This window comes from Oxyura jamaicensis, chromosome 17, assembly GCF_011077185.1.
Source record: "Oxyura jamaicensis isolate SHBP4307 breed ruddy duck chromosome 17, BPBGC_Ojam_1.0, whole genome shotgun sequence".
Taxonomy (NCBI): Eukaryota; Metazoa; Chordata; class Aves; order Anseriformes; family Anatidae; genus Oxyura; species Oxyura jamaicensis.
The window spans coordinates 2,174,574-2,198,349 of NC_048909.1; the positions used below are offsets into that span (position 1 = coordinate 2,174,574).

The window sequence follows — 23,776 nt, forward strand, 5'->3', positions numbered from 1 at the left end:
TTTCATGGAAAACAAAATATTTCTGCTGTCTGGGCTCTATGGAAAGGGGATTTGTGTTCTCACACTTTTATCTGCAAAAATATTTTCTCTAGGCTCTGGCTTTGTGCTTCCTTGCTGTCACGTTCAGTTGAGGGACAGAGCAGATGCCTGTTCCCCTGTCCAGTGGCTTTTACCCATAAGGTGTCTGCACAGAGCACAAACCCCACTGCACCAAACCGGGGCTTCAGCAGAGCAGCTCTGTGCAGCTGATGTGCCAGCCGGTATCAGGAGCGTTTTTAAAAGGTCTTGGGGCTTGTCGGGGCACAGTGCTGTGCCCAAAACTATTTTCAGGGTACTGTTGAATGTAAAAGTGTGCTTTTACATTCTTAGTCCTTTTGAGCCTTCCTTGGTCATTCTTCTTGAAGCTCTCCAGAGTATCAGTGGACGGACCAGGACTTTGGTCATTGGTTAGGCAAGTAGCAGCAATAATTCCAAACCCAGCCTCATCTAACAGAGCGTGCAACCTTTCTCCCCCCAGGATGGAGAGGTGTACTGCATAGATGCCCGTTTCTACGGCAATATCAGCCGCTTCATAAACCACCTCTGCGAGCCAAACCTCATCCCGGTGCGGGTCTTCATGTCGCATCAGGACCTCCGCTTTCCCAGGATCGCCTTCTTCAGCACGAGGCACATAGAAGCCGGAGAAGAAATCGGGTAGGTACCGCCTGGGGGTGGCTGCCCGAGGGACAGAGCTGCCTGAAGAGCCGCAGCTCAGCCTGGGGCTGGCGCATGTTGCACGGGGGTTTAAAAGGGTTCAGAGTCCTGAAGACCGTCACGCGTGTCGGTCTGAAGGAGGCAGGGAGGGAGGTCCTCTCTTGGACATCTCCGTTGCCTGCTGCAGTGTGTTCCTGGTTTCCCACCTATGTGGACTTTGGAGCAGTGCACAGACCGGCAGTGAGTGGAACGCAGCCATCCCTGGGCAGGTCCTTCGCTGCCTCTGTCCTGGCAGGATGGGAAAGATGCTGCCCTGCTGCCAAGCACTGGGACTGTGCCAAGGAATACGTGGTGGCCCGAGGTGCCACGTGTCTCGTGAAGCTGCTGCTCCATGTGTGTGCCCTGGAGTCCTAGGAGCACTGAGATAGCACAGAAACCCACGAGGTGTCCTGACTGGTGTTCCGAGCACTAGGGTTTCCTCCAAATTAAGTGACATCAGTCACTGTGCTCTGTGCTCTTCCCATTTCTTCTGCTGTTTTGGTGACACCAGTAACTGCCCTTCCTCTTTGACTGTGACCTTGGGAGGGAGAGGCAGAAGAAGGGCTGAAGGCTCCATCTGCGCCCCGCGGGCAGGGATGGTTCAGAGGTGATGGTGCACGGTGGGGCTGCACTCAGAGGCCAGACCCCTCTGCTTCTCCCGTTTCCCATGCATGGGAAGATGAACGCAGTGTATTAACAGGCCTCACAGGCCCTTCTTGCAGCGCTTCCCCCAGGGACAGACCCCACAGCCTGCCTGTCCCCGGCTTGTTCACCATTCTGGTCTTCACTGTGGGAATTTCCCCGTGCTTTTGGCTGGGAAGCGTTGGGGCCAGCTCTGCTCAGTAAACAGGCCCTGGGTGGCTTTATCCAGCAGTGGGACTGAAACAGAAAACAGCTCCGTGGGTTTGGCCCAGGGTAGTCTCTAGGTGTGACGGGGAGGTTCTGCACAGAGCCAGGCACCTGAACTTTTCTCTCTCAAACCCCTTCCTCTGCAGAGGGCCAAAAGCTGTGCTGCTCCAGCGTTTGCTTGCCCAGCCGTGTCCCCAGGGTCCCTGGGGTCCTGCAGCGCAGCGTGCCCTGACGCTGAATTGCCCCAGGTGCTGCCAACCGCAGCTTCTGGTGCGGATGCACGACCCCTTTTGCTCCCGGTTGTTCCTTCATTGCGCGTTGCACTGACTCCATTTTCTGCCTCTCTCTCGCAGCTTCGACTATGGTGACAGGTTCTGGGACATCAAAGGCAAGTTCTTCAGCTGTCAGTGCGGTTCACCCAAGTGCAAACACTCGAGCTCAGCGCTGGCCCAGCGGCAGGCGAGCACCTCGTCCCAGGACACGCAGGAAAACGGGCTCCCCGACACCAGCTCTGCCACAGCAGCCGGCCCCTTTTGAGGCTCCGCTCCCCAGAGACTGACTTGTTTTAACTCTATAGATTCACATACTGTCTGAATTTCCATTTAAAAAGAGAAAACCCGCTCAAGGAAAGCCAAGGGTTCGTGACACTTAGGGCTGTGCCACCGACTGTTACTTGAGGAATAAGTGAAAGCAAATCCCACCTCCGTGGCGTTGTTCTCCCCTCCCCGGTCCTGGAAAGCTGCTGGTTTTTACAGTGCGTGCCGAGGGGTGGCTGTTGCGTTTTTTTTCCATGCAAGCTGTCCTGGCCTCCGTCTCTAAATGTGCTAAGTGTTGTCAGAGCCAAGGGAGAGCTGCCCGTCCTCCGAATATTGTTAATTGAATGGATCGCTCATGCCAAGTCATCTCCAGTTCACTTGTAATAAACTTTGAGTACTTGATGGGACTTTCTTTCTAAAAGCCGGGGGGAGCGGGGAGGGGGAGGGAGGTGCTGGCGGCCACTTGTCATGGCACAGCCCCGGGGCAGGGCCTGCTGCTTGTTTTGGTTAGTTTGGGGTTTATTTTTGTTTTTTAAAAAAACCACCTCGAATTTCTGCCGCATCTCGCAGGACGTTGCGGTGGGGCCTTTCCCTTGGAGCTAGAGGGCATTTCTACCCAATGCCTCCTTACCAAATCCACCAGCTTTTCTTTTTTTTCCTCTTCTGATGAGACGAAGTCCACAGTACCTAACCCCCTTCGGTCCCCATCTCTCCCGAGTCGCCCAGAGACGTCCCTCAGGCCCTGCTCCCGTTCAGGCTGTCTCCGTTAAACCAGCTCCCGGCTGCGCCTTGGCCGCGTTACAGTTTCAGTGTTCGCTTCGTCGGTGGAAGGATCTCCCTCTCCTGCCGCGTTAACAGTTGTGGAGAGGGAAGGTTGAAGGGGATTGTACAAGACACTAACTTCTTAAGAAAATCAGTTTTCTTTTTTAAAGATAAAGCGGATGATATATATATTATAGAGAACCTCGACTCGCGTCTGCCGGCTGGGGCGAGCAGCAGACAGGACATGTCGCAGCGAGAGGATCCCGGATGCCACCAGCTCGTCCGTTCCCATCACTTTTCTCAACGCTGGGCACCTTCAATTAATTTTTAAGCCACATGCTATGAGGTTTCAATAAACTGATTTATTTTTTACCATTACTGAAACATTGGGGACTAGCATTAAGAAAAAAAAAAAACACAAAAAAAACACACACAAAAAAAAAAAAACACAAAAAAACACAAAACAACAAAAAGAAACCACAAAACAAAACGGTGCTGATTCTGGTGTGATTTTTGCTCACCACGTGAATATAAACTATCAATTGTATAAAAAGAACAAAGTGATTTTAGTATAAAATGCAGGAAAAAACACAAAACTTTTTTTAAATTGTTAGTATTGTAGTGTGAATAAATTTGCCATCACCTTTTGTGTGGTGGCTGGGCAGGTCATTATCTTATTTTTTTTTTTTTTTGCATATATCTTTAAATACTGTAATTAGTGCAGTAACAGTTTTTTTTTGTTCATCTCTTCTAGAACATTCATAATGCCGTCATGTTTATTATTATTATTTTTTTCTGTTAATGTTTTTTGACAGTTTTAAAGGAGCAGCCTTTTGGCTCTGATCATTTTCTTGTTCTGTTTTCAATGAAATCAATAAAAAAAAAAAGTGCTTTAAAATGAGTTTGGCCTCTGTTTGCGCTGCCGGCACCTGGGGGCTTGTCCCAGTTTGAGGGGCTGGGGGTCCCGAGCCCTCGGCGCTGGGGCTGCGTTTCCCATCCTTGGGCCTGGGAAGAAAAAGAAGAAAGCGAGCGAAAAAAGAAAAAGAAAAAAATCTCTCAGAGAAAATATAATAATAAAGTAAGCCAGTAAAAAGTAAGCTCAGCTGCCTGGGTGGGTTGGTTGGCTGGTTTTTAAATTTTTTGTTATCTTGAAATCCCAAAGTCTTGAAATCCCAAGCTGTTGGGGATCCTGGGCTCTCCCTGGGGATGGGCAGCGCCGCCCCCACCTCCTGCCCTGGCCCCAGCAGCAGTCAGCTCAGGTGGGAGCCAGCGTGCGTCCGCCTTCGCTTTGGGGTGAATTTGGGGATTTTCTGGTTTATTCGCAACCCCCTTAGCCGTTTCCTGGAGCTGGGAGGAATCCCAAGGCTTCGTGCTGCCTCTCGGGGCTGTTGGAGGATTTGATTACCCTGTGGTGCCACCGGGCACCCTGCGGTCCATGGGATGCTGCCCTGAGCCTGGCAGCAGCTTACCAGGTGTTAAGCACAGCCACCGCGCTCTGCCTCCCCAGGTCTGCGGCTTCAGAAAGGTGCCGAGCCCTCCGAGCGATGGGCAGTCAGTGGCTCATGAAAACATCCATCAAATATTGTTCCGCGGGGGGACAGGGAGGAGCGGGGGGGCTTGGAAGGAGTCGTTCTCACCCCAAAGCCCTGACGTCCCCTTGTCCTGGCTGGAGCTGGGCAGAGCGGCTGCTGCCAAACCTGCTCCAGGCATTGAAGTGTGAAGGCCCTTGGGTGGAGAGGCCTCAGGGCCCCTGTCCCCATCCCTGTCCCCATCGTGCTGACTGCTTTGGGAAAGTCTCAGCTTGCAAAGTTGCTGCCTTTGGGGCTGCTTTGGATGGGAGATGGAGCAGTGCTGCTCCCCAGGGCGGGGTGGGGTGGTGCTGTGCCCATTTCTCACCTTCCCAATTTTGCCCCCACCCCGGGCCATGGCTTTGCTGTGCGGGTTGGGGCAGCAATGGCCAAGCAGCGAACAGGGACGTTTGGGGCTGTCGTGGGGGTAGGATTCACTGTGAGGGTTTCTCGCAGGGTTTCCCTTGCACCCAGGTCCCATGGAAAAGCCCTTCCTGAGGTGTGGACCAGGAGAGGGAGCTCCCACCGCGCTTTTCCCTGTGTTGCACCAAGACTTTGGGGATGTCTCCGAAGGCTCCGACCTCCCCCGCCTCCGTCCCGACGCTCCCGCTTTGCCGGTATCCCTATTTCTCCTGGTGATTTTGCTTGCTCAAGGAAAAGGTAAAAATCCCTAAATCATCAAAGTCTGGAGGCTGGAGGAGGTTGGTCAATAAAACGCATCATCCGTGGGCTTTGCTGGACGAGAAATCCTGGGTTTGCAGTTTTGGACTTCCAGGGCTGCCGCGGGAGCTGGCCGCAGCTCCCCGGGGAGCCGGGCAGGACCCCGCAGACACCGACGTGCCCGGCACATGGAGCCCGTTTAATTGTGGGCCAACACTAATTACAATAACACGTTCTGATACTGTATGATTAAACATAATGAAAATAATTGGCTTTAATTGAAGGTGAGAGGTGGAAAAACCCTGGAGGAATCCAGTCTCTGAACGTTGCATCCCCAAATCTGTTACCTTCCTGGGGAAGGGCGTGCGGAATGCCTCCGTCTGGGGGCTCCGCCTGCCCCGCAGCCTGCGCAAGGCTCCGCACGGTCAGTGCACGAGTTTGATTCCCATTAGGGCAGCACTGGCTGGGATTTTAGGAGGAATTTTTCCTGGGTTTGTCACGCCAATGGGGCCAGAGCCGGCGATGCCTGTGGGCAGGGGGATGCGGAAGGGCCAGTTCCATCCTCGTCTGATTTATTGAGGATTTATTGGGTTCCTGCAGCAATTCCAAATTTTGAATTTCCACCTTGGCCAAAAATAGGCCCCTGCTTACAAAGCCAAATGGCTCTTCTGGGTTAACCAGACTGTTTGGGATTAAAAGGCTGAAATACATCAGCTTTGCGAAACGTTCTCCCAGGCAGAACGGGGCTGCGTGGGGCTGGGCCTGTTGGTGGGCGCTTCCTTTGGAGGGACGCAACAATTTCAATGTCAATACCCTGCCTTGCAGCCTGCAGCTAAGCTTCGGAGTTAATCGATGGCTCCGTATGAAGCGCTGGCACAAAGCCTTCGCTGGGCACGCCCTGGGCTGCCCGAGGAAGTGTCTGCAGCTCTGGTTTTGCTGCTGTTTAAGAGCAAGGTCCCTTTTCTTTTCAGGCAGCAAGAGCATCTGATCCAGGCTTTGCTCTCAAGCTGCCGTGTGCAGCGTTGCTTGTGGCGTTTGCTGGCACGGGAGGATTTCTTTTGCTTTTCACTCACCCACCGCCAATACTCCCCCTGGCTCCACTTCACACACAAAGAAAACTCCAATGATTCATTTGCCGTTTCCTGGGGATTTTGGCACCTGGCATGTGGTGCTCTGGGGCATCCCCAGGGTCGTGCAGCTGCCCTGGGGCCAGGCGCTGGATGTGGGCCCTGAGCTCAGGTGGGAAGGGGGACGTGGGACCTGCTGATGGTGACGTGGAGAGGTTGTGTGTCCCGCAGCATCCTGCATTGTCCCTGCAGCCAAGAGGAGGGGAATGGGACAGGAAGCTCCATCTCACTGAGCTGCTGGGTTCACTGTTCTCCATCCCTGTGTGGGACATCTCTGAGGGCCCCCATGCAGGCTCAGGACCCTCTGGTCACCCAGCTGGGACCTCAGCACAGTGCTGGCTCTGGGGACCGGCTACCAACCCGAGCAGCCAGAAGCACAGGGAGCTCGGGGAGCTGCAGCTCCCACAAACCCTTCAACCACCCAATTATTACACTGGGTTCAACTTAATGATCCCATGGGGCTGATGGAGGGGAGCCGCCCAGGCTGCAAGCTGCTGCTTTTGGTCCAGCCCCAGCGAGACACCTGCCATGTGCAGCTGAGCTGGCCCGATGGACCCAGGGGCTGTAACATCACCGCAGGATCCTGGGGCTGAGGTTTCTCCGTGTCGCAGGCTCCCCGTGCCAGCGGCGCTGACTGCCCGCCCTGAGGAAACCCGAGCGAGGGCGACGGTTGCCCTGGAGCAGGGGGGAGTTATCGACATCAGTGCGAGCTGTCACCCCACGCCTCACTCCTGAGCCTCTGCCAGGGCTAGGAGGGATATTAGTTTATCTACTGATAGCACAGAATATTCCCTTGGCTGTTGAACGAGCTCCCTTATCGCCCCGCTCATTTCCTACCCAGTGTGAGGGCTGCGATGCGAAGCTGCGGTCCCTGGCCTGGCCCCAGAGGCTGGGGGAGGCCTCAGGAGCCTTGTGTGAGGCTCGGGCAGAAGGACTGCAAATGCACGGGGCAGAGGGGGCTGTGGGACAGCCCTCCTTCCCCCAGGTGACGGCACTGAAGGACTGGCTGCCCAGAAGGACACTGCTGAATGCTGCCTCGCGCCCACCCGCGCCCTGCATGAGCTGCGTGCCGTCTGTTCCTACCCCTCAAGGGAGCCCAACAGCTCCCAGCAGCAAGGAAATGCCCCCCACGCCCAGAAAGTTGGCATTTCTACTAAAAAACTGCCCTCTGGGATGGGTGGGGAGGTGGAAGGGAGGAAACGCAGGCAGCAAGTGGGTCCCAGCCATGTCGCAGCCTGACCAGGATGAGCTCAGCGCCAGCAAAGCTCCCTGACCACCGGGGGCTGTGAGGTAGCTCTTGGCCACCCTGGGGGCCTTGCAGGTCCCTGAGGGGAAGGCCCTGGCCTTGGCCTTTGCCTCCTCTCAGGGATTCCTGGGTCTGCGATATTCACGCCCTAAGGCTGCTACCCCCGTTATGGAGCCCCATGTTTGGCGGGGACAAAATTCATCCTTACAGCAAACCTCCCCGGCTGACCTGGTGGGAGCAGGGCATCAACAAAGGAAGCCAAGGCTTTGTTTAAATACTTGGAGCTCCGCTATCTAACAAGAATGACAAGGATTACATTATGACAAGAGCCGGCTATTTTAAGAGGGAGCCATTTGCCAACTTTCCTGCAGAAGTCTTTAATGCTGCTGCAGGAATAGAAAGCGTTGGACACATATGGATCCTACACGCCCAGTTAACCACCGAGGATGTGTTTGCAAGAGAAAAGAAATGCCTCTGAGCCCAGAGGAGGGTGCGTTTGGGCTGATTTTAAGGAGGAGGGTGGTGAGAGACACTGGGGCAGGGGCAAGGAGCTGTGGGGACACCAAGAAGGGGGAGAAGCCCCAGCTGCATTTAGCTTTTGGGATGTTTCTCCCATAGCATTACCAGCTGGCCCTCTTTAGATGCAAATTAATTCTCATCCCACCCTGCCGCCACCCTCCTGGGAATGCTTTTAAATAGAGGTGCTGGGGAGCTGCGTGTTGTTGTGTGGTGGTGACTGCTCAAGGCTGGGCTCTGCTCTGGGAGCGTGGGGTCTGTAGGAAGCCCTACGGCTGAACTGGAGGTAAGATGAGGATGAGTAGTGCTGATAAGGTGGAAAATGTGCAGATTTTAGGCTAGAAGTCATTTCTGCTCATGGGTTGCTTGTTGCATCATGTGCATCCCTTGAGAGCACCGGTAGGTGGGTGGCTGGAGCCCCCCGTGCTGGGGATGGAAAACACCCGATTATGGGTTGCCTCCCTGTCCTCCGGAGGAGCCTGCATCTGTATCCTCTGAGCAAGGTTGATTTAAGTGGTGATGTATCTGTCTGTTGTCTGTAATGAGCATTTAAAAAATAAATAAATAATCAGTAATCTTTGCCTGAAAAAGGCAAAGCAATAAGCAAGAAGTCACTGAGGTTTTTTTCTTTCTTTTATTTTTATAAAATGCAGCAAGAATAAAATAGTGGTGATGGTTAAGCAATAAACGCCTTCTGTGTGGCTCACTTACATTAGGTAAGTCCCGCATCAGTGGGGCTTCATATTTTAGGGTGGACAGAAGATATTCCACCTGAGCAACAGCAATTAGTGCACTTGGCTTTGTGGCTGTGCTTTGTAAATATAATTCAGAGCAGCAGCTAAGCAGATAAGCTTTACCCAGATATAACGTGAACATCCTTCTCTTCTGCCTCTGCCAGGATGAGAATTTCTCTCTAGTTGTGTATCTGCTGGGGGAAAATAGCTGGAATAAATTGCTGAGAAACTTGTGAGCAGCAAGCATGGACTGTAACATTAGCAAAATTGCTGTGTGAATGAGTTTTTAAAAAAGACTTGAGAGGGTATTCTCATTTATACCTTGAGCATCCCTTTGAGACAGACTTGGGCAGGGAGGGGCCTGGGGAGTTGTGTGGCTGGGGGGGCAGAGGGTGATGTCCTTGCCTCAGCCCCCCCAGTAAAATGGGGCTTGGGGTGGCATCCTTTGCTGTCACAAGGCCCTCTGCTGGGTTTGAGTTCATAAAGTCAGGAGGCCAAGGTTTGGGGCCAGACTCCTGGAGAGGTTGGGGCTGAAAAAGGAAGCTTGATGACATTGGGCTCTAAGAGGACCACGTTGTTGTTGTTATTATTATTTTTTCTGTAAAACTAGTCTTCAAAGCTTACCCCAATTGTTTGGGTTGGAATACATATATATATTTTCTCCACATGTCGAAGTATTATTGCAAACTTCATCTTCTTGCAGAGAAGGGAGAAGAACACCAAATTCTCCAAACTTCCCATCCTTGTCTCTTGGTGCAGCTTGCCCACAGGTAGAGGTGGTGCTGATCCCCTGGGCTGGAGCTGTCTGAGCCCCTTGGGGGGGCTGCTACATCCCCTCCTCTGTGGTTTCCTGCAGGCTGCTGCCCTGGGCACCCCGGGGGGCTCTACAGGGCTGCCCTGGCGGGACCCCCGGTGTCAGTACCTGCCTTTACAGGTGAGCAGCCTCCCCACCTGCTGTGACCTCTGCTTCAGGGCTGCTCTAGATGCTTCCTCTGTGCAGAACTCCAGTTTATACGGACCGATGCACCTCTTTCTCTGCAGAAGCACAGCCCTTGTGCCTGGATGATGACAGCCCTTGCCCCACCCGCAGGTGTTTGCCAGACCCGCTGCTCCTGCAGGGCCGTGCTCGCTGCCCCTCCTCTGCCCTGGCTCTGCGTAGAAAGCTTCCCTTTGGTAAGAAGGCATGTTGTTCCAGATGTGGGCTCAAGGTTTGAATAAAGCTCTACAATTGAATTACAATAGCTATTAAAAAGAAAGAGCAGGACTCTAATTCTCCCTGTGCTCTGAGCATCCGGTTTCTTTAAACAAAAAATTGAAACCCCAGGGGAAGGCAGCCAGGAACTGCTTACCTAAGGCACGCGAAGCCACTGAGCTGACTTCTGTGTGCGCGTCCCTGTCCTTGGAAGTCACAGCAGGCAGCGGCTGCAACAGGAGGGTTTGTGCTGAGAAGAGCGAATGCATCCTGCAGATCGAGGCGGCAGGAGACCTGGCTGGTGCTCGAGGTGCTGGGAGAAGCCCTGGTGTTTGGGGAGGTGAGGGCAGCACTCTGCCCTCACACCCAGCAGCTCCTACAAGACACAGAGGAGCGAGGCAGGGATGTAGCTGAAATGGTGGGAGCAAAGCTGATGTGCAGGTTGGAGGGGACAGATGGACAGCATGTGGATAGAGCTGACTCCATGCTCACCCAGAGCTGGTGTGGCTTGTAGCCAAATCTTTGGGCAGCCACAGAGAACGCGCTTGATTCTTGTAGAAACATCACTGGCCACTGGTACTCAGTGAAACAGCTTGGAGCACGTGGAAGCTGCTCTGCAGCGCTGGCTTGGAGCCGTCTCTGCTGGGATGATGCTTTGTGCAGGCTTGGATGGGCTGCCCAGAGAGGTTGTGGTGTCACCTCCTTGGGGACCTTCAGGGGCCACCTGAATGTGGTGCTGGGCACCCTGCTTGGGGTGGCACAGCTGGAGAAGTTGGGCCAGTGGGACCTGGAGTGCCCCCAGCCTCAGCTGTGCTGTGAAAGGAGAGGGGGGACAAGCCCTCCTTGGGAGGAGGATGAAGAACGGGATGGACATTCGGGGCAGTGCTGCCAGTCAGGCAATGCTGCGTGGCACAGTAATGTACAACAGTCCCCACAGCACTCTTCTCAAATTACATGCAGGAAAACCACCAGGCCAGGCCCCGGGGTTGGTTAAGCTCTGACTTCCCCAGCCTTCCCGCATGGCAAGGAAGCAGCAGCTGCCAGACGGAGGCTTCAGGGATGCTCCTGGTGCTGAGCCCTGTGTGCCTCTGGTGCCATCGCTGCCCCATGGACCAGCCTGAAGGGGATGCAGTGTCCGGCCCCGCTGGAGCTGGGCAGGGGATGGGGACAGCAAAGGGGTCACCAGGAGCTGCTGCCTCCCTGTGCCGCGGGGGAGGCGATGAGCCAGACCCGAAACGTTAGGTTTCTCTGGAACAACAGTTTTGCTGCATATTGGATTCTGTTAAAGGAATTCAATTTAGAAAACATTATGCTGGGGAGAGGAGGAGAAGGGCAAAACATTATGGCTAAATAATTTCAATTAACCATTCCAGACCTTTCTTGCTAATTCAGTTGAAATAAGTGCTGCCTGCTCTACGGGGCTGCAGAAGGGAGATGGGGCAGCTCCAGCGATGTCCCTCAGCAGGTGGAAGTGGGACTCGAGGCCGTGTTGTTATGATGTTACTGAGCCTTCCTTCCTGAAGGAAAACAGAAAAATCTGGACTGCGAAGTAGAGCTCAGGCGCACTTCATGCAGTCAGCCCTTGCTGCCGCTTAACTTGGCGCATATTAAAATTTTTGAGCTAATTCTTAGATCAGTGTAAACATCCAAGTACTGTCTGAAACTAGACAAATTATTTTGCTCAGTTCTGCTTTGGAAAAACAACCCAGAGCCAAATATGAAGCTTTACCAGAAGTTTTTGGCAATTAACTGTGCTTTTGAAAGCTAGTAGTTACTCACAGAAGAAGTCAAACTTGCTGCTCAGATTATTGAGTATTCTTCATTGACCTTTTAGGCAGCTGCCCTTGGTATTGAGACAAACAACTGCCAGGCAGGTCTCCTGACCCATCTGTGCTTCAGTCCGGTGCTCAGGTTTGGGGGACAAATATTTACGTATGCTGAGAATTCCTGGGATTTCAGCTCAAAAATCAAAGGAAGCTAAATATACATGACAGTGTGGAAAGTGCTGTCAGGCCTTGATCTCCTTCTCTGGGCTTGTCCCGGGCTTCAGTGCCACCATTTCTCTGCCAGCTCAGATTTCTGTAGGGAACTTCTTGCCAGCCAGCTCTCGTTCCTTCAGTCCCTTTCTGTGATGTCCTGAAGAAACGAGACTGACCGGCTGAAAATAGCTCTTCTCAGAATGCTTACATCTCCCCTGCTCACTTGTGTCATAAGTCTTCCTCCAGTTGTTTTCCTTTCTTGTGCAAAGCCTTAAATCTGACCATGAATTCTCCGGCTCGAAGACCACGTGGCTGTGTAAGTTCATGAACTTAGAGCACGAGTGAGCATCAGCCCTGGTTACTGATGCAAATAACCACGGGGAAGTGGTGCAAACTCAGATCTTTCAGTGTCCTTCTTTCATAGCCCTGTGGCAAACGCTAATTTTCTGCTTGTTCTCTTCAATCTATCAGCTTTCTCCTCTTTCACTTTTCCATTCTTCAACCTTGGATTTGCTTTGCTCCTCTCACTTACGAGGCTTCCTCCTGTAGCTGCTCATGGAGAAAGTTCTGGATTTGCCCTTGCTGGGAGTGTGGGGTTTCCTGACCCTGTGCTGCTTGGGATCTGCTGGAGCTCCATATTTAAGGACAAAATGCCACTTCTGCCAGGAGGTTAACAAATGCCATTGGCTCTAGAGATTTTGCTTTTCCGACCCCTTAAACTCCCATTACCTGCCCCACAAGAGACGGGAGTTCACCCAGAAGATGGGTTTCCTTACGGGCTGTGCAGTTTTCTCTCCTCTGGCTTGAATGATCCAGGGCTCTTGATGCTGGTTCGTGCATCTTTGCTCTGCCAGGGAGATGCAGCCTGGAAGCTGTCAAGGAGGCTCTTTCAAGAACACTTTTAAAGCAGACGTGAAGCTGGTGCCTAAAGAGTAGATAGGACTAATGAAGATGTTTTATCTTTGCTGGCTGCGTGTATATGGGGTGGGGGTAAGGGGAATCCTGCTGTGTGGAGCAAACACATGTAGGGCAAAGCAGTTAATAGGATGAAAATGAAATCAATACCCAGGACTTAATTAAGAAGCTGTTTTTATTCATGTTCCAGGAGAAAGAACCCCCAGATCAGAGATGCCAAACAATTACCAGGTTGCTGTCATATGCAGGCTGTGTTCTGCAGGACACTGACAACCCAGCAGCCTTACTGAATGATTTTCAATGGTCTTCAGTAGATAACAATAGGAGAAGGCAGTGAGGGAGGAAACAAGGATGCAGTCTCGTGGGGGCCACCAGCTTTGGGAGCTGCTGTTCTGAGTTACAGAGAGATCTGAGTTCAGTTTTTGCCCCTCAAACCCCATCTGTGGTGTTTGCAGGATTCCTGCAGGGAGAGCATCCCCTGGGCGAGGGGAGGGTTCAGAGGCCTTCAAGGTGGGATGAGGAGGGAACAGCAAGAGTGCATAATGCTTCTCTTGGAAACTATGAGCTCTCTTGCAAAGGAAAATGAGCCTGATGTTTATTTCTCAGTGAAGTGAAAAATGAAGCCATGCCCAAGAACTAATCCTTATTAAACTGTCTGAAATAGGAACTGTAAAGACCTCAGTGGAGAGAAATATTCTAAACAGTGAATGGGGCTGCTTGGTTTTAGCATGTTATTGGATGTTGTTGACTTGAACAACAAATCTTTGATCAGAAAATTATTTTTTTGAAGGGGGTCTGCTTGGGTATAAAATCAGCAAGGCAGTTGGAATGGATGGGAATACAGATGGATGAAGATCGTGCCCGGCAGTGGGAGTGTGGTGCTGGACCTGGTGTTTGCAGGCTGGCAGTGAAACCAGGAGCCGAGCTGGGCACTTCCCTGCAGGCCTTTTCTGCCCTTCTGGCAGGGGGCAGGGAGGTGAGAACTTAGAGTGGGCAAAATGATTGTGCTTCTGCCAGATATTCTGCCTTGCTCAAGTCTGAATCTGTCAGAGTGAGGCTTGCTGACTTACGTGTGAATTGTTTTGCGTGCAACTCGTCCCCCATTTGTGCCTGCTGCTGCTGTTGGTACCTGAGCAGAAGGTCAGTCCCTCATTAACACCTCCAGGCTCTCCTTGCTTTCGGAACCCACATTTTCTACAGGGCTCCTCTGAGTGTTTTTGGGTAGAATTACCAACCTGTGTGGCTGTGGCTCCCTGCCCAGGTGCTGTGCTCCTCTTCCTCCCCAGAGGTGGTGGGGAGCCTGTCCCTGTGGTGTCTGGGGGTGGTTGGATGGGGCTCACCGGGGCTGCTGCCCTTCCAGCCGTGCTGGAGAGGTGTTTCAAGAGGGTCATGGTCCTGGCAGCACTGCGAGCACATGGATGTGCTATTAACCTCTGCATCTACTCAGCTAGGGCTGCTCACCCAAGTGGTGATCCTACCAAGGGTGCTTTGAAGTCACTGCCAGACCTCATCTCGCTGCACAGGAGGTGCCACCAACCTCACCGGGCTCAAATACCCAGTGAGTCAAGTCCTGCTCCCACAGCAACTCCCGTTTGACTCCTTCCCAGTCAAAAAGAGTTGTCTGCTCTGCACTGAGCCCTTCTGGCCACCAGACAGCTCCCGGTCCTGGTGGTCTCAGCTCAGCCCTTGGGGGTTTTGGAAAATGGCCTCGTGGGGAGGCAGGGTGACAGCAGTGCTGGTGGCTGAGCTGACTGCCCTGCACATTTCTGTTCCACCCCAGTGATGAGCCTTCTAGTTCTTGCTTCCTGGGAGTTGTCAAGCAGGCACTGAATATCCCCATTCCCTGGCAGAGCGATGTACCCTCCCCTGAATGCTAGCGTGCCATAATTACTGTGTTTAACTTGTAGAGATGCCAGTACCGAGGAAGCTGGCTGTACATTTGTATTTCACAGTGGATAAATTTGAACAGTGGACACCCTCATTTGACAGGAACGTGGGGCATCGCCTCCTCCCCAGGGAGGGAGCAGAGCCTGTGGCTGTGCTGTCCTCATGGAGGAGCACTGAGCAGTCCCTGATGCATCTGGTGGAAAGGTCCTGGGTCAGGTAACTGCTGAGGAGAAGCTCTCAGGATGTTAAAGGAAACATCAAGCAGCTGGACATGAAAGGCAGATGGCTCATGCTGGATGCCCTGCCTCCACCCAGCCTGCCTTTCTTATCAGCTGGGCATTCAGCCCCACTTGCTCCTCAGTTTTCTTTCCCCAGGAAAAGTCCAAGTTCCACAGCACATTGAGATGGAGTAACTTCCAATGAGAGCAGGACGGTGGGGTTTGCATTTTTTTTTTTTTTTTCAAAATCATGAAAGATTTTCTGCCATTAAGACCCTGGACTATTTCTCTGCTTCCAGAAAACCAAGAGATAGCCTAGGAGTGTTTTCCTGCAAGGAGCAAAAAAGCCATGAGCTCAGACCTAACTTTTGAAATACATCTGATCTCTTTTGGATTCCCATGGGTTTTCTTAAAGACAATTTTTTTCTGTCTTGCAAAGAAATTTAACATCCGTCAGGGGGAAAAAAAGATGCAGAGCTCTGCGTTAGTCCAAGCAGTGACTTCCCAGGGAAGGAAGCAAACCAAAGCACTCGAGCAGTCATTGTTACCCCTCGTCTTGTGTGTTTGGTGATGGGACATCACCTTCATGTCTGCCCTCAGCCTGGAAACAGCAAATATGGGCCCTGGGCGGGTTGGATGATGCCCATCACCATATCTTTGGTGTCACTGTCACCTCTGGGAGCTACAGCAGTGTCAGCAGGGTTGCCCCACAGTGCTCCCAGAGATGCAGAGCGCTGCAGCAAGCAGGGGCTGACGTATCAGCAACAGGCACAGAGCTCCTGAAGGTGTCTGTGAGGATTCAAGGACCCCCTTCTAACCACTGGCCTCTGTTAGCTGCTGAAACTCAGCAAGAAAATGGGCCTCCTGGACCTAACTCTGATTTATTTATTTTTTTTTTTTTTAAAAATGTTTCTATTATTTTTTATCTGCTATTCTTGCCAGTTCTCATGATGTGAAATTGTTAGCTGCAGTTTTTCTCTAATTACTTTTTTTTTTTTTGGCAATGCTGGACCCTTTCTGCAGCACTACCCACTGAAAAGCCTGATCAGCTTTGCTACAATTAGGCACTTTCCCTCATTTATGGGTCAGTCTGTGCAGTTCAGGCACACACAGCTGTATACAGCAGGGTTTGGAAATACCAACTCTTCAGACATCTGACTTTCCTTGTGATAAATGTTTGGTTGTGGCATGTGCTCTGTTTGCTGATTGAAATTATTTTCTCTGTAATAGAAGCTCTCAGTGTCTCCTCTAATGTGAGGAGGAATAATTAAGTCCTCTTGGTAATGCAAATAAATAATGCTATTGGAGAGTCTTGAGTGCAGCATAAATCATCAGCGCCGTGTTCCTGAGATGCCACATCCTTGTGTCCTGGTGCTGAATGATTGCAGCGGGGTTTTATCACGTGTTGCGTACCGATCACCCGCTGGCCCCTAATGCCACCTCTAATGTCACTGCCTGAGGAGGTCGGTGATGCCGTGGTGTCCCCAAGGCCTGGCTGCAGCCTGTGGCAGTTTAAGTAACCCCTCTGTAACAGCGATGGAGCACCTCAGGGGCTGTGAACGTATTTCTTTTCCAAACAGCCCTGTGATGGAGAGAAGCTGCCATTGCTCCATCTGCACTGAGGCGCTGGCACTGAAGGCCTGGCCCAGCAGAATCCAGTCCTATGTTATAATTATAATATATATGTTTATATGCACAGAGATGTATTTAAAAATATATAGCAACATATGATATTTTTTAGAGCCTTAGAAATCCATACTGAGCATCCGGGCATGGGATCTGTTTCTGTTGTGCTTATTCCTCAAATTGTAGCCTATGTGCTCTCCCCTCGGGGCAAGTCATCTCCAGGGGCTGGAGGAGGTGCTGCTGGGCCTCTGGGATGCAGCATCCTGGTGCTGAGAGCATCAGGAGCACCTTGTGGAGTGTGTGGTACATGGGAAGGGCAGTGCCTCATCTGCGAAGCTTCTTGCTTGGAAGTGAGCGTGTGGTTCCTTCACTCAGCATCGTGGAGGCTTGGGTAAGTCCAGACATGCCCAGAGGTGGGTGTTTAGAGCTGTAGGGAGAGTTTCTGGTGGAAACTCAGAGCCTTAAAGGCTTGAGGTATCTCTGAGGCTAGGGAGCAGCTAGACAGGGGGAGATGATCACCTCTGCAGGCACCTGGGGCCATGCAGGTGTCCCTGAGCAAGTGCCTTCACCAGTGGCTTCACCCTCACGCACTGCCAAGAGCTGTTCCAAACAGAGCTAGACACTTTCCTTACGTCTTAAAATGTCTCTTTTTTGCATGTGGCTGTCTCCAATGACCTACAGCAGCTCTGTGGCTGGAAGCCAGCACGTGGATGAAAACCTCAGCTTGTCCCTGTGGGTGACCATGAGGCAAAACCTCTGCTCCCCCCTGCTGAGGGAAAACCTCTCAGTGCAAAGCACCAGTGACTTGTTGCTGCTCAGAAAAGCTGCAGGTTTTTCTGAATGAATGCTAGCAGCTTCCTTCTGCTGAGGCAGCCTAGCTTGTTTAGTCTGGCCCTTCTACGGAGTCTGGCACGTGAGCGTGGAAAGCAGCTGCAGGAGCTGCTCAGTGCTGCAGGAGCAGCCGTCTGGCACGCGGGCAGGCTTCTGCGTTGCCCAGCCCTGGGAAGGATTTCCTGGGCTGTGGTGGGACAGCTGGACCCATCCGTGGGGATGAGAGCCCCCGCTTCCCTGAGGTCAGCGTTGCAGGGAGAGGGCATAGAGGGGGCAGCGGGTGCTCTGCTCCTAGGGCTGTGGGAATCCGCAAGGAGTGGCCAAATGTCTGGGCAAACACCTAAAGAGACGTCTGTTCGTTCTGAGGATGCAGAACTCAGCACCAGCCCTGAGGCCCTGTCTTGTGCTCCTGATGGAGCCATAACCAGATCTCTCCAGAGATGTTCCCAATGCCCAGGAGAGCTGAGGTCTCTGCACCGGGCAGGTGGTTGCAAACCTCCCCCAGCAATTTCGCTTGCAAATCACCAATGTCTTGAAGCATTGCATAAACCCCAAAACAATCCTGTTCCTAAGGCCACCCTGCTGTGTGCTGGGGTTGTGCTGGCTGCTCAGCACATGGAGAGGAGACAAACCTGACGCTTCCCCACGTGGGATGTCCTCGCTCCTGGCTGCAGGATGGTGGCCCCAATGGCCCTGTTGTGGCCCCAGAGCAGGGCAAGAGGAGCTTCAGTTCTGTCCATGCTGGAGCAGAGGGCACTGAAGCCTGAGGAAAATCCCAAGGCTGCAGCCAGCAGCCCCAAGGACAGACCCTGGGCTCCATGGCTGGGGGCGGTTTCCCCAGGATGTCTGCTTGTTGTGATCATCATCATGGGCAATTTTCCCCCTAGCGTGGCCGGTGGCTGTGATATCAGGCTGGGCAGCATTTTTCCTCCACGACAGATCCCCACCTGCTTCCCTGCAGCTCTGGGTTTCTGGCCTCCCTCCCCTGGCATCCTGCATCAGCTCAGAGCAGCTGGTACTTCCTCATCAAAGGGAACAGCACCTTAAATAAAACCCAAGTGGCTGCCTCTGCTGTATTCAGGGCTGACACTGGGTAGCACCCTCTCAGCCCCTCTGTGCTGGCTCTGTTACCTGAAGAAAATCTTCACATTGCTTGTTTCCTTCTTGAATGCTGTAATCTTGGTCTGCTGACTGTTTTTCTTCTGTTCTGTGAACTCTGGGGTTGGTTTTTAGGCTTTACCACCTTCCTGCCTGGCTGCACAATGTCCCCATTGCTCCAGCTGCAGGGGGGCTCTGATGCCTCCATCACGATGGTCCCACACCTGCAGTGAGCAGAAACATGGCCCCTGTGTGGGCCTTGACCCTCTGCTGCTCCTGGCAATGACATGTCCCCGTGGGGGATGGGGACAGGTCCTACTGGTCCCCTGCTGCTGCCATGGGCACCGAGCCCTGGGGCTCAGTTTGTGTGGTTGCTTTATAGGCTCGTGGTGAGTGCAGCCCCATTAGCTCAGCGATTCTCTGGCCAAAGGCATAGCAGCCTTCCCTTCCCCAGGGAACAGTACCGGTGGGATTTGCTCTGTTCCCTGCCCATAGCCTGGATGTGTCCCCTGGGCAAGGAGCCAATGTTCCGAGTGATTCTACGGCCTCGTAACCCAAATGTGTCCCACCAGGGAAGAGAGGGAGCAGCCCCCTGCTTCATTTAATACTTGTGTGGTGGGGATAAGCGATGTGATTAAAGGATTAACTCTTCCTTTCCCTTCCCTGGTCTTCTCTTCACCTTGACAGCCAACAGAGTGAGATAGAGATTGCTCTATCTTGTGTGTGACCACAAGAGATTAATTAAACAGTAAGCCATAATTACCGAGGCTAAGGCTGGCCGACTTACTGTGCCTTGTAAAATAGCTGAATACTTAATTTACACTTGAATGTGGACATAACTTTGGCCATTAGCTGAATAAACAACGAGCACCCAAGCTAGACGGACGGGTCGCCAAGAGGTGCCCGTTATAAATAGAGCCATCTCCTGGCACGGTGCTGCCTGCTGGCTGCCAGCAGGGTTTTCGTGGTGAGGGGGAGCTGCCTTGCAAAGCACCACCCTACCTCGAGCCTGGGGGATTCCCTGCCTGTCAACCTTCTCCGGCTTTCAGGCTGCTTATCAAAGTCGTTGCCATTTGCATTTCACTGCAGGTTGGAAAAAAAAATAAAAAAGGGAAGATACTGAAAGGCATGAAACAAAACATCCCAACTCCCAGTGCAAGGTGGTGGAAGTAGGGCATCTAGCTCCTCTTTATTTTATTTTCTCCTGCCTTTCAATATCTGCCTTAATAACAATAATAGATTCTGAGAAGTGCAAGTTAATCTGTAGCTCCAGAGCTTTTTATTGTGTTTCTCCCTTTTTGCACGCATTAACCTTTCAAGTCTTAGAAGGCTGAGGAGTGTTCATTGCTTTTTTAATTCCTATTATTCTTGCTTGCTGCATGGTTCTCAATTTGGTCCTAGCCAGAGTAACAGCACATCCACCCATTAACTGTGTCTCATTGAGCACTTCACCAAACCTTCAGTCTGTCTCTGAAATTTGTGCATTATGTGTATTGGAGGTCCCAAGTGAATTCAAGGCTTCGCTGTGCTGAGCACTCTGCAAAGGAGGAGGGAGCATCACAGGACTCTGGAGATAACTGAAACAGGGAAAAGGTAAGTGAAGGACATCTTGATGCCTGTTTCCAGAAGGGAGAAATTCCGGAGTTTAAAGGTCTTACATGTGTTCACTGCCCACAATCACCGAGAGAGTCCAAAGCCTTGGTGGACCCCATGTCTCCTGGGTCTGGCCCAGCCATGCTGCCCATTAGCCAAAGTAACTTCTGCAGTTTCTGGCTTTTGGGAAAGGGGGAGAACCGATTTCTGCCTGCATATCAGACAACTATCTACAATCTCTTCCTCTCAATGCTTAGTTTTTAAGACAATTTCTGTCTGCATCTTCATATGCTTTATCTCTTACTTTGTGCCGCATGAACTGAAGACCACATATAGGAAACTAACCCTTGTTTTTTGTCATCTGACCAGCTGTTACTAAAACCTGTTTAATTTCCTAGGTTAAAAGGTCCCAAATCACCTTGAAACTGGGAAGACCCAGCATGTGCAAGGATTCAAAAATACTCTGAGGAACGTTGCAGTAGTATTCTGCAAGGCGATGTGATGTGTGAGGTTAGTGACGCCGGCATGGTTCAGGCTTCACCCGGCTTTCCTAAATCTGTACCAAGGGATGAGGCTTAAATCCCACTTACTGCGGTTGCAGCTCTTTAGATACTGTCTCTGCTCCATACTGCTTCGTTCATGCATAGTGATGCCTTCAGGGAGATAAGCTTGCTCAGCTGTTTCCAGCTGTTCTGGAGCAAAGGCTCTACATTAGCACGTGAAAATACTGTAGAGGTTATTGGTTCCCCCTGCCTCTGTTCCTCCCTCAGACAAACCGCACACACAAGTGCTCAGTTAAGGATGTGGTAAGTGTAACTGGCAATTTTTTGCTGACATTAGGTGTAGAAACAGCCACTGAAGCTGCAGGTATCCAAAATCAAACTGTCTTCTTCCTTGCTGTTAGAATATGGGCTGTCACCACAACTGCCATCCTGCATCTGGGGAAGAAGAGGGTGTTCCTCTCCTTGTGCAATGTTGCATTTCAGTCCCCAAGCTCTTCAAAACCTCAAAGGACCTTGGGAATCCGGGTTCTCCTCTGTCTTGTGCCTGGGCGTCTCATAGCAAACCTGAAGCCATTTCCCTGTGTCGTCCCTATTCATTTTTCCATCTTTTCTCTCCTTATGCCTGAATAGTTCTGCTTGCCCATCATGGAGATGATGACAAACCCTTGGTCCTTGATCAATCTGTATTCAGTAAGAACACAGAAGATAATCCAGGCAAAGTGTGATTCATTTTGCAGTGTGATTTGACATGCACATGATGTGCTGGGAGCTTTACAAAATTTACAGTAGGCATCTGTGGGGGCCATATACACCCTGCTGGTTCCATGCAGAAAGGAACCTGGGAGCAGGTCTTCAACTTGCACTGACCTTTGGGTTAGTGACTAATAAAATTCCTCCTTAGTAAATTTCTCTGACTTTCCTTTGCCAACCCATGTCACTCCTGATCAGGACCAGAAGAGTCCCGGTTGCTCTTACAGTTCTTATGATGCTCCTGACTCTTGGATTTCAAGAGTGACTCTCAGTTGTTTTGACATCTAGATATATTGAGAAGCAACTGGGCAGATTTTCAGAAGAGCCTAAGCAGAGGCCAGACCTGAATCTTAATGAGGATTAGATGTCTAATCAGTTTTTGCCACAGACAGATATATGCTGAAAGGCCAAGGCTCACCAAATCCTCCTCTCTGGTGACCAAGTCCTCATCTGAATTGAAGTCCATAGCCATGGAAGAGAAGGGGCGCACTTGCTGCCTTTCCTTGCTGGCTGGTTGGTCTTGGAGACCAGTGGTGTAGAAACAGTCTTGGAAATGCCAAGGAGAATTCAAGTATGAAGCCTGATGTAAAAACAGATTAGCGCTTCCTATCCTTCATCTTGCTCAAGTCCCCCTGCTGTGAGCACCTGGGTGCCTGCAAGGGGGTTGCTTTCCTGTTTAGTAGAGGAAGGAAAGCCTGGTCTTGCTAGGACTCGGGCATGGTGCAGGGACATTGTGGGCCACTGGCACCAGAAGAATTCTGGTCTTTCTTCAGCTCACAGACAGCCTTGTGTCACGGTGTCCTGTGATTTCAGAGTTAACAGTTGCCAGGAATTTTCTCATGTGCTGTTAGTCAGCCTTTGGTTATGCTTCTTGGGGTCCTTCCCAGGCTGACTGCCTGGTTATTTGGCTGCTTGTGGCATGCAGCAAAGATGCCGGCAGACTTTGTTTCACTAACAACTTCCACATCCAAGGAATGGCTGCTGGGTTTTGTGCCATGGGTGCTAGCTCGGAGGTTTGTGCACCTTTGTGCAGGGATGAGGTTACTGCCACCCAGCCACAGCCCAGGGGCTTTGCCTCATCTCCCAGCTCATGCCCTGAGCTCTGGGGGCTGGGTCTCTCTTATTCTACATTTGTATGGCAGCTAATGAGCGGTAATTGGCCCCATGGCTCAGGGCACTGTTTGTGTTGCAGACAATACCATGATCGTGACACATGCAGAAGAGGAGCTGTACCATTGTGAGTCTTCTCTTTCCCTTTGTTCACTGTTTTATCCTGGTATTACTGATTAAAAAGTAACAGAGAATCTTTCCACTGCCCTCCCCTTGATGTTTTTTTGCATAGTGGCATTTGGCTTCTTCTGGTAGACTCAGCTGCAACCTTTAACAATTTTCTCTACCTGCCTGACAGCAGGATCTTCCTCTAGCACAGCTGGTGCAAGATGCACATATGCGAGCGAGGAGAGAAGTCACTGACCAGGAACACCTCGGTAAGCTGCTTTTCTTGGCCTGGAGCTGCAGACCTTCCTGTGGTATGGAAGACAATGTGCAGTCTGTCATTAAACTATTCTGAGGAAATGTGCTCTTGGGAGCTACGCTATTTGGCAATAACTTGGGTCCAGGGCTCCAACATACATGGGGTTGAAATGGCTGATCTGTTCCTCAGCCTTGCAAATTTAGAGAGGCAAATAAGAGCCCACCTACAGCTCTCTGACCCCAGAGCTCACCTGCAGTTCCTGCAAATATCTCCCTTGTAGCCTGCTTGGTGGTGGATAGCACCAGAGGGGATACTGGGGTTGTGTCCCTACTCCCCAGGACATCTCTGCTCAGATTTCTGGGGCACTTGGAGCTGGAAGTGCCCTTCCAGGTGGTCTGACAAGAAACACCCCCAGAGATGGATCTGGACTGTCTGGGAGTCCCCATCAGCCACTTTACCAGGGCAGAGAGTGGACTGAATGTCCCAGGCCTCTGATGTGCAGGCACATGGGCTATCAGTGTCTGCCTGGTCCCAGCAAGGCAGGCTTCTCCTGGCCAGATGGAAGTGCTGCACCGAAGCCCAGCCACCTGCATCAGGCTTGCAGATCTGGGCGGAGGGGAAAGTCCGGGGAGATGCTTGGTTGCCTGGCAAAGCTGCTTGGGGGAGGAGGGGAGGAAGGCTCCTTGCTGAAGCCAGGCAACCGTGAGTGGTGTCATCTGCTCACCTTTGTCTTTAGGGCTTACTAGGAGGAGTTACTCATGACCGAATCCATTTTTAGAACTTGCCATGAAATGCTCTTTGCCCTCCTGTAGTGGTAGATTATAGACGTCTGACCTGTTTTAGTGCTCCATTTTTTTTATTTTATTTTATTTTATTTTTGCTTTCTCTTAACTCCTCTGCTCTATTCATAATCTTAAAAAGCCAAGCTAAATCCAGATGCTTTCCCTTTTAAAGCTCAAATAATCCTTGCAATTGCAATC

The 23,776-nt window shown here is 51.6% G+C and overlaps 2 protein-coding genes across 24 annotated transcripts in view; both read left to right on the forward strand.

Moving 5' to 3' along the window:
• The window catches only part of EHMT1 (euchromatic histone lysine methyltransferase 1), a 114,729-nt gene extending 110,963 nt beyond the window's left edge, over positions 1 to 3,766 (forward strand). For 7 of the 12 annotated variants that reach the window (XM_035341403.1, XM_035341404.1, XM_035341405.1 and 4 more), the window contains 2 exons: positions 518 to 693; positions 1,935 to 3,766. In XM_035341403.1, the coding sequence (XP_035197294.1) occupies positions 518 to 693; positions 1,935 to 2,118 (360 nt within the window). In that variant the 3' untranslated portion in view covers positions 2,119 to 3,766. The remainder of the gene's footprint in view (positions 1 to 517; positions 694 to 1,934) is intronic. The other 5 variants (XM_035341400.1, XM_035341395.1, XM_035341396.1 and 2 more) reach the window with 1 other exon arrangement.
• A 4,402-nt stretch (positions 3,767 to 8,168) lies between these two features.
• CACNA1B (calcium voltage-gated channel subunit alpha1 B) overlaps positions 8,169 to 23,776 on the forward strand; it is a 299,945-nt gene continuing 284,337 nt past the window's right edge. For 11 of the 12 annotated variants that reach the window (XM_035342033.1, XM_035342035.1, XM_035342036.1 and 8 more), the window contains exons 1-3: positions 8,195 to 8,282; positions 19,976 to 20,069; positions 20,468 to 20,579. The gene's annotated coding sequence lies outside the window, so the exon portion shown is untranslated. Of the gene's footprint in view, positions 8,283 to 19,975; positions 20,070 to 20,467; positions 20,580 to 23,776 lie in introns of all 12 variants that reach the window. The other variant, XM_035342034.1, reaches the window with a different exon arrangement.